The sequence below is a fragment of the Octopus sinensis genome, linkage group LG2 (genome assembly GCF_006345805.1).
Source record: "Octopus sinensis linkage group LG2, ASM634580v1, whole genome shotgun sequence".
Lineage (NCBI taxonomy): Eukaryota > Metazoa > Mollusca > Cephalopoda > Octopoda > Octopodidae > Octopus > Octopus sinensis.
In genome coordinates, this window is record NC_042998.1 from 134765365 (window position 1) to 134780601 (window position 15237).

At 36.9% G+C, this 15237-nt stretch overlaps 1 protein-coding gene across 4 annotated transcripts in view; it reads left to right on the top strand.

Moving 5' to 3' along the window:
* LOC115232374 (hydroxylysine kinase-like) overlaps positions 1-15237 on the top strand; it is a 36339-nt gene that overhangs the window by 16831 nt on the left and 4271 nt on the right. For all 4 annotated transcript variants that reach the window (XM_029802226.2, XM_036499487.1, XM_036499485.1 and 1 more), the window contains exons 3-4: positions 1001-1108; positions 8043-8194. In XM_029802226.2, the coding sequence (XP_029658086.1) occupies positions 1001-1108; positions 8043-8194 (260 nt within the window). The remainder of the gene's footprint in view (positions 1-1000; positions 1109-8042; positions 8195-15237) is intronic.

Here is a 15237-nt window from a genome sequence, read left to right on the forward strand (position 1 = left end):
CACACACACACACACACACACACACACACACACACCACACACACACACACACACACACAATGTGTCTGCGATGTAATAGATTAATATGGTAAATAGCGAAAAGTTTGCGACGATGGCACTTACCTCCAGGTCAGCACTGATCATACGAATCTATGATGAAATGTTTCGCAATCTTGAACGTCCATCTGTTGTATTTTGCAGATTCTATATCTTAAATTATATCATGTAATACATTTATTTAAGACAGCAGTATGTGACTCAGAGGCGATTTAGCTGATATGTCTACTTCATCAAGTGACCACAAACAAACTCCTTTTGTTCACACAGTGTTGACAGGAAAGTAGTTTGTCAAACAATTATTTAGTCTTGATCCTGAACCTTCTGGGTTCAAATCTCACAAAGTTCAACTTCCTGATTGAGATCTACATTGAATCAATACAGAACTTTCTATTAACAAGAACCAGTATTCTTGTTTAGATTCAATAATTCGTGTTAACTTTAACTGAAGAAGTGCAAATACTGTCAAAACACCTCGGAATCTCAAAGGCCCCTCACATCAACGAATTGTACATGTTATGAACACGCATTGACTAAATTGAAGAGATGTTCTCCGATGATTAAATACAACAGTGGTGAACATATTTATATTCAAATCTTCCAGAACGCTTTAAGAAAGAATAGATACGTTATTGCTTAGATCCTTACTGATACAGAACTTACGTTTCCTAAAGATCAACAACTTTATAATGGCGGATGATAATATATGAGAAAGCATCGTTCTATCTATGAAGAAGGCTTGTGTTCTGTCTACTAAGTCCAGGCGTACAGATTCTTCCCTGATCTCAGAGTAAAGAATTGTTTAAATAAGTTTTCCTGCCTTGGAAAAAGTTTTATAGATTACTTTATTATTTGTTGTAACAAATACAAGACTGAACAGCAAAACGAAAGATAAACTTTTGTTTCTGTATTCTAAATAGTATTTATTTCTTTGTATTGGCAGACGGCTTCTATTCTTTAAGTGACCACATTCGCAAAAGTGGAGTATCAACACCAGAACGAATAACCAACATAAATGGCAACTTAATGTCCCTGGAGGAAATACCGACAGGTATTTATCAGGCTAATTATTAAATCAAATATTGTATTTTTGTTCTCTTATTTATTGTGTATACACTTCGGTGGTAGATATACAGAAGACAGATTGTGTGAGACATGTCCAAATCTTGTCATTGGCGATAGAATGTAGACCGGTGAACATTGCAATCAACACAATATGCACTGAAGTAACTTGATAAGAAACTCCCGATCTAAGAGAAATGAGACACTGATGAAGCTCACGCATTGGCAACTTAAGGTATTTTACATTAGATACGAGATGAAGAGATTATTTACATCTCATACATTAGATACGAGATGAAGAGGGATATGGATGTTTATGACTGCATTTATTACATTTGATGGAAGTAGGGCAGCTGTGGCGAAATCGGAGAAATTGCTCTTCCTGGAAATAGGGCCCATTATCACATGATTTCAAAAACTGAAACAGACTTCTACTTAGAGAAACAAACATTGAAGATACCACCCAATTCTTTAGAGAACCGTTTGAGCATAATGGCAAGGACAGTTAGGAACGGTTGCCTTATGATCGGAAAAGTTTCTTCATTTGGAATATAGAAAACATGTTTTTTTATCTTTAGAACTTCTTACTGCATTCTATTGTATTTACCAACCATACTTGCTTCATTATCACATTACTGTTCCCCGGCACTTCCTGAATTCCACTATACCAACTTAGATAGTGGCACCATCATGTACGTAAATGTCCATTGCTGTAGTTTTCCAGTTTAATAAAAACCTGTTGCAAAGCGTTTAACAGGTAAACACCTAAGTCATTAATATTTACGTACCAGCTTTCAGGAATGTGTTTAATATGTAAAATTAGTACATTCAATAACGTTACACCGCTGTATTTAATGGCTGTTTAAGCAATATGTTCGTGGGTGATTAAAGGGTTAGATATGTACTGATGAAGGAGCAAAACCTCCCGAGATATGGCTCATATGCCCATTACCCTTTTTTCATCTTCGCTTTCATTGTTTACATCTGACGTCTCGGATACGAAACGTCGTAACAAAAGACAGTGCAGGCTATAATTTCTATAGAACAGCTGTAGAAATAACCTTAACAAGTGATGTAAAAGCGCACTGATAACGCAGTATAACACGGTGTTGGTTTATAAAAGCGTTTAATATACTTTATATTATACTAGCAGTATCGCCCGGCGTTGCTCGGGTTTGTAAGGGAAATAACTATATAAGCATTTTTAGAGAGTTACTTCCCTTATAGATGCCAATTCGGGCTTTCTTAGCCATTTCTGTTTTGGTGTCTTCAAGCCATGGAGTCGTTGTTCTAAAAGAACACTGGTCTCCTTGACAACGCTTTACGACGTTGATTTCCTTACACTCCCTTCCCCACAGCTTTACGAGGGAGGGGAGAAGGGGGAGAAGCAAACAGGTGCAGGTGTGACCATGGACGCCAACTCCGCCGCCATCGACAGACGAAAAATTATGCATTAAAATGGAATAAAAATGATGTTAAATTATTTTTAAAATCGTAGACTCATCGTAGACGCGTGCTAATACTCAGACGGGCTCGATATGAATCACGACTATAAGATACCCGAATTTGGTTAAACTGCACCGCAAAATGTGGGAGTAGTTAGGAATCTAAATCGAAGAGGACAGACACTCACACAACTACAGTTTTATATATATAGATATAGATATATTGGCCTGCTCGCTTAGCCAGCGGGGTGGCGTCGTTCGAAGGCTAAAACAATGCGAACGCATTGTGACCAGCGATGTGTAGCAACATCTGATGGTCTGGTCGGTCACGTGATCACGTGATATATATATATAATATATATATATATATATATATATATATATATATACATATATATACATGTATATACATATATATATATGTATATGCATTTTTCAGAGCATTTTTCCGATGGCTGGATTTCCACCTTGGTATCCGAAACTCGGAGTTTTATCATGGCTACCGAATAATTGTCACATATTATATTTACAGATGAATTCCTCTATTTACATAATATTTACATAATATCAACTACATAAAAGTTGATCCGTACTCTTCAGAGTTTTTAGGACTTTGAATTGAAATAGGAATTCGTCAGAAGCTAGTATTGCACTTGAAGAACAATAATCACAGCCAGTTTTGGAGATCATACTATCCATTTCTGATTGTGTATTTCACCATTTATTTTCTGATCTGAAAATAACTATTCAAAGTATATCTGCCTTGATGTTTAGTTTTAAAATAGGAATTGTTTCCGTGCTGACACCCTTAAGGAGCCTCAACTATTATATACAATGTGTGAGTTCATCCTTGGTTAATGAGTTCATCTTTATTAACTAAAATCATTGAGTTTTGTGAATTTCGTTTCATTCGTAAATGTTGGCTCTGTATCACTTCCAGTATTTCCTCAACTTAGATGCCTGGGCCTATTGTCTCAGTAGCTGTGGCACTGAGTTATGGATGTTTGGGACCTAGCTTTGGGCTTGTGGATCTGTACAAGTTCCCGGGGTACAAATATCTGTTATGTGTTGGTACTACTTTAAAGTTGTTTCACAAGTTACAGATTTTTTTCTTTTCTATTGGCCGCTCCGATATGTACTCTTCACTGTAAGCCTGAAAATGTTGAAAATTTAATCTTCAAATATTACTTCGTACTATTTAATATTTTAGGCTTTCTTGTTTTATGTTTAATAACATTATAGAAGAAAACAAAAGAATGAGATTTAAATTATTTAACATTATCTAGTCTCTATATATAAAACTGAAATGCGTTTGGACCGTTTGGATCGCTTTCAAGGCCACTACATCCAGTCGGATTGACTCCAAAATTTACAGGGACATGTAAAATGAGGTGACGACGCCCGTGGGCTACCTTAGAAATCCCTATCTTAAAAGGTGTCGTTGCTAGGGCCAAAAACCCACTTTGACAAGTCCACTCCCGTTCTTTTACGTATCTGTCTTCCTCACTCACGCTATTTCCTCCATTCCCTTCAGTTTCCCTTTATAAGTTCGTCAAACGGCGTTCTTTATCTCGCTGTCTGCATTCATAGAGAGAATTATCATCGCCACCAACAACACACAATCATGAGAACAAATATTATGAATCAGATATTTCTTGCGTTCATTTATATGTGTGTGTGTGTGTTCTATATATAAATAGTATATATAATGTATATTACAAAGTGTATATATCTGTATTTATGTATATTAAACTTTTTAATACTTTTTCATAGTTATATATATTTTTAACAAATTATAAAAATAATTAAAAAATTTTTATTTTAAATTTAAATAATTTAAATTTTTCAATTTTATATTTTATATATTTTCTATATTATATTTTATTTTTATGTTTTTGTTTTTGGTTTTTCACTGTTTGATTTGCCTATTAGTGGTTTTATCTCTAATTTAATTTATACATATACTAGCTGAAGGTGACCCGCTCTACGCGCGGGTAAGAGTGTGGTTGTTACTTTCTGTTGCTTCCTTTCAGCACGTAAAAAGCACCATCCGAACGTGACCGATTGCAGCGCCGCCTTGACTGGCTTCTGTGCTGGTGGCACGTAAAAAGCACCAACCGATCGTTGCCGCTGCCAGCCCCCCTGGCACCTGTGCCGGCGGCACGAAAATAGCACCCACTACACTCACAGAGTGGTTGGCGTTAGGAAGGTCATCCACATGTAGAAACACTGCCAGATCAGCCTGGTGCAGCCTCCTGGCTTCCCAGGCCCCGGTCAAACTGTCCAACCCGTGCTAGCACGGAAAACGGACGTTAAACGATGATGATGATGATGATTCTCCCTCTGTGTTTCTCTCTCCTTTCTCTCTCACTTTCCCACTCTCTTAATTTTCTTTTCTCTCGGACTCTCCCTCGCTTTCTCTTACTCTCTATCTTTATCTATCTCTCTCCCATTTATAAACAACAAAAGATCTTGATTAAGTTGAGAAATAAAATATTTTGAAAGATCAATCATAAATATCAGGCAGTTGCAACGGAAAGGTCTGCTTCAAGGCAGACAGCAAAACGCTAACATTTAAAAGGGACAGACGAACTTGCGAGCTGAATAAAAATAATAAAATATTGGAAACCAAAGTTTGAAGGGATAGAATGTGAGGATAGTAGAGTCACCATGGCTGGCATTTCTTAACGACGGACAGCAACGTATCGACAGTTTAACGGCTGGCGTAAAATTTTGAACTTGATGTAAAAGAAAATTCGTAAACACCAAGTTTTGAAGTGATTCTTTCTCACGACAGTAGACTCACCATGGCAATTTTCAATTTAAATAATTTTAATTTTTCAATTTTATATTTTCTATATTTTCTATATTATATTTTAAAAAAAATTTTGTTTTTGGTTTTTCAGTTTGATTTGCCTATTAGTGGTTTTATCTCTAATTTTATTTATACAGATATATATCTCATTGTATACATTTGTATATATAATGCGTGACACACACACACACACACACACACATATATATATATTATATATATATATTATATATATATATATATATATATATATATATAATGGTGCATTACGTAGTCGGTCGATTCAGCTGAAAATATGCACACCTATGTTAAAAGTGCTGGCAAGTTTGCATGACAACTATTTTTTTCCTCAAATGAAAGGCGTGACCTCTAGGACAAAATTCCTCATCTTATAAAATGTGGCCCCAGTAGACCGAATGAAATCGGGTTATATTAACCAAAATGTGAAAAGGTGTCTAAATGGGGCTGGAAGGGGATTAAAATTTAAAGGAGCGAGTGTTTAGGAATTCTCTGTTACATCAAGCTAAAAAATTTGCGCCAGCCTTTTAATCGTCAATTGTGTTGCCGTCCATGATAAAGAAGTTTTGAATGCTTGCCATGGTGAGTCTACTGTCGTGAGAAAGAATCACTTCAAAACTTGGTGTTTACGAATTTTCTTTTACATCAAGTTCAAAATTTTACGCCAGCCGTTAAACTGTCATACGTTGCTGTCCGTCGTTAAGAAATGCCAGCCATGGTGACTCTACTATCCTCACATTCTATCCCTTCAAACTTTGGTTTCCAATATTTTATTATTTTTATTCAGCTCGCAAGTTCGTCTGTCCCTTTTAAATGTTAGCGTTTTGCTGTCTGCCTTGAAGCAGACCTTTCCGTTGCAACTGCCTGATATTTATGATTGATCTTTCAAAATATTCTATTTCTCAACTTACTCAAGATCTTTAGTTGTTTATAAATGGGAGAGAGATAGATAAAGATAGAGAGTAAGAGAAAGCGAGGGAGAGTCCGAGAGAAAAGAAAAGTAAGAGAGTGGGAAAGTGAGAGAGAAAGGAGAGAGAAACACAGAGGGAGAATCATCATCATCATCATCGTTTAACGTCCGTTTTCCGTGCTAGCACGGGTTGGACAGTTTGACCGGGGTCTGGGAAGCCAGGAGGCTGCACCAGGCTCCAGTCTGATCTGGCAGTGTTTCTACATGTGGATGACCTTCCTAACGCCAACCACTCTGTGAGTGTAGTGGGTGCTATTTTCGTGCCGTCGGCACAGGTGCCAGGGGGGCTGGCAGCGGCAACGATCGGTTGGTGCTTTTACGTGCCACCGGCACAGAAGCCAGTCAAGGCGGCGCTGCAATCGGTCACGTTCGGATGGTGCTTTTTACATGCTGAAAGGAAGCAACAGAAAGTAACAACCACACTCTTACCCGCGCGTAGTGCGGGTCACCTTCAGCTAGTCTTCTACCTATATAAAAGAAGAAAAAAACTTGCACACTTTGGCTTTGGTAAGGATTCAATGGCACTAGAGGTGCTAGAATCGAGCTGAAAATTTATACACCTATAGAAGGCGTGGTGTAGTTACGGCCAGAGTAGGTTTCAAGTCTCTATCTCGATAACAAAGGCCCGAAACAATGCATTTTCTGCGAGTGATTGGATGTCATGCACTATTGCCTTGAGTTGTGTTCACGCAACATGTTGGATTCTACGCGTGTTTGCGCGAATGCAACGGAAAAATGGGGCGAAAATACGTTCAATTTTTGAGTTTTTCGAAAAACAAAATATGAGCATTATACGTAGAAAAATTTCCTGAATCGATTGGAACAAGTTTGAATTCTCTAGCTTGAAAAATGCAAATTCTAGCAGTTTTGAGTGTGCCTTTTTAAGGAGTTCTCAGTTGAAAATGGTGTCAAAAAATAGTCTATATACATAAAGCTGAAGTTGTCTGTGTGTAGCAGGTTTGGTAGCCTTCAACTAACACTATCTCCTCCGAGACCCTGCGGCGCAAGTTGACCAAAATTGAGAGTATGATAGAAGAAGGCTTGCTCTTCCTTCTGTAGAAGATAAAAATTCAAATCGGACCATGTTAAAATCAAGAATTATTTACATCAAAAAGCTGCTTTTTTTTCTATAAAAATCCCTATTTTTTACGATTTTTTGACAGCTGTGTCGCCATTTTTCGGTGTATTTCAACCAGAAAAATGTTCACTTAAAGAGAAAAACAAGCTACATAATGCAAACTTTTTACTTTTCAAAAATTCCAATTCTAAAGAGTCGAAACAAACCCGAGCAACGCCGGGCGATACTGCTAGTTTGTAATATAACGACAAACTTCTATTGTTGTTTTCGTCGTCGTTATTGTTGTTGTTGCTGGTGGTGGTGGTGGTGGTGGTGGTGACGGCTGCGGTGATGGTAGTGGCGGTGGTGGGGTTCGGTGTTATTGTTGTTGGTGGTGGAAGGCAGTGATGCCGTCGCCGTCTCAGTCGTTAGACTTATGTTGCAAATTATTCTGCTTGCATTCACAATTACATTACGTTCCAAAATGTTTCTGAAATGCAACGCCACTATTACTATTATCACACCAGGGTAGTAGCTATTTAGTCCCCCCCCCCCTGTCGTACATGTTTACAACAACAACTACTACTACTACAACTGGTTGCTCATTTCATGTTGTAGATACGAACAACATTGCTACCAGTAGAACCTTGCAACACATGGTTATACTTCAGACATTTCTTCCCGGAGTAGTCATTAGCAAAGTTCCAATGGTGCCAAGTCTCCTTTATCAATTTGGGAAGCTAATTGGCTCCATACACAATTCATTAAAGGTAAGTTTTATTTATTTATTTGTTCATTTATTATTATATTTCTATATTTAAGAGACGAGGAATTATGTACACCATTTACATTATTTACATTTGACAACTATTTGTCCTCATCTTGTTTGTTGCTAACACAACGTTTCGGCTGATATACCCTCCAGCCTTCATCAGGTGTCTTGTGGAAATTTCGAACTTGGGTCCTTATTCCTAAGGTATTTTTCGATGTCGTTGTTGTTGTTGTTATTATTATTATTATTATTATTATTATTATTATTATTATTATTATTATTATTATTATTATTATTATTCGGGTCACTGCTCGCAATCGAACTCGGAATCTTGGGGTTAGTAGCCAGCGCTCTTAACCACTACGCCATATGCCCGTAGCGGTTAAGAGTACCATATGGCGTAGTGGTTAAGAGTGCGGCCTACTAACCCCAAGATTCTGAGTCCGATTCCAGGCAGTGACCTGAATAATAATAATATAATAATAATAATAATAATAATAATAATAATAATAATAATAATAATAATAACATCGAAAAATACCTTACGAATGAGAACCTAGATTCGAAATTTCGCCAAGACACCTGATGAAGGCTGGAGTGTATATCAGCTGAAACGTTGTGTTAACAACAAACAAGATGAGGACAAATATCTGTCAAATGTAAATAATGTACATAATTCCTCGTCTCTTAAATATAGAACTGTATTAAGTTGGGTTTTTTTTTAGTTTTGTCAATGATTTATGTTGCGCTTTGGTTAAGTTTGGTATTATTTTCGATTTCTTCCGTAAGATGTTGGAGATAGACTGTTTCAGCCTGGATGGTTTGTGGTTGAGTTCTCGGTTGGTTGGGGGTGGTGGAGTGGCTGGTCTAGTTGGTATGTGAGAAATTTGCCGAGTGTGTTGCTGTTGTTGTTCTTTATCACCGATAGCCATTTGAGTTGACAGGCTGTTCGGCAAAAGTTAGCTTCCAGGTCGAATAAGATGTTTTCGTTCGGCTCTTAACTCAAGATAAGTTTAGGGTGCAGACTGAGAAGTTCTAGTTCTTCATGGGAGAGTGACCCACTCAAGTGTGTCACTAGGGATTTCGTTGTCGATGGTGTGCTGACGTCCTCGATGTTATAGTTATCTCGTTCGGTGGATGTGCCCTTTTCATTTGCGTCGGTATAATAGTCTGTGTTGTGTCCGTATTTGGTACAAAGCCACAGGAAACCACTGCAAACAAGAACGTGTCCAACTGGTGATTATACGGCGCATGTTAGGCCAGAAGAAACGGGCTGTAATGAGTTTTACCGTGGCGGCTATGCCGGATGCGACAAGGAATGAAGAGCATCGAAAACGGTACGCTGATGACGATGTGGAAGAAGCGGTCTAGGTGAGCCGGTGGAGATGTCACAAAGGATTCGTCCTTCAACAGACGGAAGAGCTAAGTATTCAAATCTGCAACAGAAATATTGGTTGGAAGAAGTGTCCAAAGAGTCCAAAGAAGGTTGGTCTGTGGCAATAGCAACCAAATCGATGTGTGCAGGAGACGAAAGTGAACACACAGGAAGTGCATCAGCAGGTATGTTTGCAGATCCGGCTATATAACGAATGTCGCTGGTATATTGCGAGATGAAATCCAAGTGTCTGTATGTCCTCGGTGAGTATTTATCAGACTCGGACTGAAGAGCGAATGTAAGAGGTTTATGATCTGTGAATATCGTTAACTCCGACCTTCTAGAAGATGGCGGAAGTATCTCACAGCAAGATAAACTGCTAAGAGCTCTCAGTAACGCTGTTCTGTTGGCTTGACTTGACGTGAGAAAAAAGCAGGTGGTTGAGATTTCTGGTTGATGATGTGGGATCTTTTCAGTTTGAAGGCCAGATTTTCCTAGTTAACTAAACAATTTGAAACTTCGTATACTGGTAGAATGTGTCAAAAGAAAACATAATTGTAAACCAAAATGAAAACGGAATTGTAATTTCTAAGTTTAACGTTGTTTAATAATTCGAATTTTAACCAATGGCATTCTTTCTTTCGACTTCATATTATTTACTGCCTCTCAAAATATTGTTACTGTGACGTAAACAGCTATTTTGTGACGTAGTTAACGTAAACATGTAAATAGCTAACATGTAAACATCTCCGCTTATCGTAAACTTCGTGGAGTATATATAAAATTGTGTAGATCCTAAATAGCTACACACACATGTATACAAACATATGCATATATATATATATATATATTATATATATATATATATATATATATATATATATATATATATATATATATATACACCTATACACACATATTCTAATGCATATGCATATATGTGTATATATTTATAATGTGTGTGTATTATATAGATGCATACATTTTTGTCAAAAAAACTAGTTGAAATTATTGTTTTCTTTTGACACATTCTCTACCAGACGAAGTTTCAAATTATTTAGTTAACTAGAAAAATCTGAAAAATCTGGCTTTCAAAATGAAAAGATTCAAACGAACTGTTGTCGCTAAAGTGTCCAAAATTTGGGTAATTTAAGAATTAAGGAAGCTATTCTCATAGACAGACTAGGCCCCCAAATCAACAACAGGCTGGAGCTTGGCAGTCAATATATTCTCTAGCTACATCTGGATGCGTGTAGGTTTTTTTTTTATATGTTCATGTATTATTTATTTTAAAAAAGGGGAAAGAGAAAAGGAAAGGAGAAAAAAGGAAGGAAAAAGAGGAAACTGCTCGTATAATACGTAACTTATAAGCAGCACACACAAGCCTGAGACATGGCCGCACTCACGCACTTCTCACGAAGAATTTCGGGAGGAGCTTCGTGATACCAGTGCAGACACACTTCCGGGGAAAGAAAAAGAGAGTGGGGGATAAAAGAAAAAGAAAAAGGAAAAAGCAGTTGGAAAATCAATTGAAGCAGTGATTCGATCAATCCTTAGGCATATCTGAAGAAGGAATTTTTATATTCCGAAATATTATATCAGACTATGGATGATTGAATTACACCAGTTATTATAGTGCATTGTTGTGCCATTCAAAACACATTATTACGATTTATTATTATTGTTTACAAGCAATACACACTGCTTCAAGCGAACTACAATACTCTCCTATACATACATACATACATACATACATACATACATACATACATACATATATATATATATTATATATATATATATATTTTTTTTTTTTTAACTTGTTTCAGTCATTTGACTGCGGCCATGCTGGAGCACCACCTTTTAGTCGAGCAAATCGACCCTGGGACTTATTCTTTGTAAGCCCAGAACTTATTCTATCGAACAGCTAAGTGACGGGGGACGTAAACACACCAGCATCGGTTGTCAAGCAATGCTAGGGGAACAAACACAGACACACAAACACACACACATATATATATATATACATATATACGACAGGCTTCTTTTAGTTTCCGTCTACCAAATCCACTCACAAGGCATTGGTCGGCCCGGGGCTATAGCAGAAGACACTTGCCCAAGATGCCACGCAGTGGGACTGAACCCGGAACCATGTGGTTGGTTAGCAAGCTACTTACCACACAGCCACTCCTGCGCCTATTAAGTACCAGTTACGCACTGGGGTCGATGTAATCGACTTAATCCCTTTGTCTGTCCTTGTTTGTCCCTTCTGTGTTTAGCCCTTTGTGGGTAGTAAAGAAATATATATATATATATATATATATATATATATAGGGGTAAAATATGAAAAATCAACGAAAATGCACATTGTAAATAAAAAAAGGCTTTTTATGACAAGTAACGACAAATATATACATTTAGATTGACTGAGGTAGTAATAAAAGTCATAAAAGTCATTATTATGAGATGATTATAAGATGATTATAAAGTCAGAAAACAAGCGTACCATGATTTCCGCAAGCTATTCATCGCTTTAAAAACACCGGCTAATACACGGTGTCAGGTCTAATAGTTCCTGAGAAAAAAGATTATTTGTAAGGGAGGTAAGTAGTTCTGGATTTAGAGATGTGAGTGATGTAGGGAGTTATATTTTCTTTTTGTTACATATTTCTACTATATTATATATATATCTATACAATATGTTACATTACTCGGTAGTCAAGATAAAACTCTGAGTTTCAGATGCCGAAGTGGAAATCCACAACACCATCTCATCGGTTATCTGGCTATTTGAAAACGTTATGAAAAAATATACCGTTAAAAATGAAGGGAAATTACTCTGTTATAACTCTGCTTTGCCTGCGTACTTATACATCGCTCGCATTTTTCGTCATAAAAATTATATAAAAAGTACATAAAAATATATAAAAATATATTAAAATATATAAAATCTTCTTGGGACATAACACAGAAAGCATGTTCTATCCGTTTTCTTTAGGGGAACAAAAACGTAACAGAAATTTAGTCACATGTGGGCATGATCCGAAAAGCTCTGTCCTTGTATTTAGACATGTGGTAGGTCTAAGCTGCTTTTCCAGATAGCCATCTCTCCATGTCGCATAAACCGCACCTTCCGCTGCCGTTAGTATAGGGCTTACATCTGGCCAAAATCTTCCATTGTATGTTATAATCGACACCTTTATCTCTTAAAGACCAAATATGATTGGATAATTGTGTCGCTTTTCTTTTGTTCCAGTGCCTAAAGCTCAAAGTGTGGTTATTGAACCTGGCCTTGAAATTACCCTCTGTCAGGCCCACGTTTTCTTCGTCGAAACGGTGTCTTTAGTGGTTATAGAGTTTACGGTAGCTTCATATATGATGGTCTTGGACATGCAAGCTCCATTTAGCGGGCACAATTCTTTATTCCTGCATGAATAGCTGTTTTCTTCTTGTGTTTTTTGTATGTTATGATTGATTATGTTTTTAAAATTGGTAGTTGAACTAAAACTAATTTTTAAATTGTGTCTATTGAAGAGTTCCTATAAGCATGGTTAACTGGAAAATGTCTATCTATCAGTGCTAGGAATATTTACCTATATTGAAGGCCACCTCGGGTGAGTAAGGGGGCGTAAACCAGATGACCTTCCTATTTCTATTATTCCTTTTCCTTATTGTTGGGCTGGTGATAGGTGTATATTTTATTTTTCGCTAAAACCACTATCTTTTAAAGCTTTATTATAAACTGGGGCAACGCTATTGAAGATGTCCTCATTAGATGAGAGCTAGAAATCCTCTTACTAATATTTTTAACTAATTTTTGAATACTATAGGGGGATGGCATGAACCTACATTAATATAACTTAGTCTATCATGGGCTTCCTATAAGGCTATAAATATATTATTAAGATCTAAGGAAACGTCTAAGAAATTGACAACCGTCAGGTTAGTGTCTATAGTTATACTAAGTCCGAAGTGTTCATTAACTGGATAATATCCTTCCTAAAACGATCTTGTGCTGGTCCATTTGTATTAGCTGTTAAGGCGAGGGCATCATCTTTGTAGATGGCGAAATGTACGTTAGGGAATGTCTTACCGAAGGTATCTAGGAGAAAGAGTCCAATTAGATCACAGATGCCTGCCCCATCATATGAACCCATGCTCACATCGAAAGCGCCCTCCGTGTCGGGTTTGTTTTTACCCACTTTGCATTCTCACTGAAAAGTAATGTCTTTCTAGCATGGAAGATTATATCCTTATCATTGGTACTAATTTCTATGAAGTCACTAGCGAAGATTAGGGCTTTATCTAGCAGTTCTTTAGAGATAGAGGCATAAAAATCAACAATATCGAATTGTGTAAACCTCGCTTTTTTCTTATTCTTAATAGCTTTAAACCAGTCTACGACTTCTATACTATTGGACCATTGCACTAGCCTATTTACATAATATTGAGGTCTCTTTCTTTCTTTTGTTATCTTACCGTTTTATCAATAAATCACTCCCGGACGACGTTATTCTAAACTAAAGAGCTAATACGACCTTTTTGGGATTATCGCCTAACATCGGTGAGGACTCTCACAACAAAAGAATCTAATATGGACGCATATCACTAGATTATTCTATGAAAATATACCGATCCCTATCAAAGGATTTTTACTCTAAGAAACTTCTGCAAAAAATTACTGATGTAATTAGCGTATGAGATGGAAGGCTTTCTTTTTTGACAACAGAAGCGAACACCAAGGAAAACATTTTCTATCGGATAAAATCCAAAAAATCCCTCCTAGGATAAAGGCTTGAAGATTTCGAAGCGGACCTGCTGAAGATCATGAGCAAAATAAGTTTCGAAGTCTTTAACAATTTCCAACCTAAATGAAAAAAGTATTGATCATATAAAAAGCTCCAAGAAAAAAGCACTTTTTTCGGATAAAACCAAGAACTTATACTGGTAGAAACAGCAAATACACACACTCTTACACAACCGCATCATAATAATTATACTAAGGCTAGGGCACAGATAAATAACGAATTAATAAAGAAGCTAGCGTCATCGCCGCTAAACTTAAATTAGATAAAAAAATAGAAACCTCCCCAAAAAGAGGCCTTTATTACTATTAAAGCCACAAAGAAAACTTCCTTTCCAACCCCTAAATGTAGGCTTATCAACCAGCCAAGTCAGAACTAGGGATTATTAGCAAAGAAACTTTAGATAAAATAAATACGAAAATTAAGACCGATACTAGGCTAGTGCAATGGTCCAATAGTATAGAAGTCGTAGACTGGTTTAAAGCTATTAAGAATAAGAAAAAAGCGAGGTTTACACAATTCGATATTGTTGATTTTTATGCCTCTATCTCTAAAGAACTGCTAGATAAAGCCTAATCTTCGCTAGTGACTTCATAGAAATTAGTACCAATGATAAGGATATAATCTTCCATGGTAGAAAGACATTACTTTTCAGTGAGAATGCAAAGTGGGTAAAAAACACCGACACGGAGGCGCTTTCGATGTGAGCATGGGTTCATATGATGGGGCAGGCATCTGTGATCTAATGGGCTCTTTCTCCTAGATACCTTCGGTAAGACATTCCCTACGTACATTTCGCCATCTACAAAGATGATGCCCTCGCCTTAACAGCTAATACAAATGGACCAGCACAAGATCGTT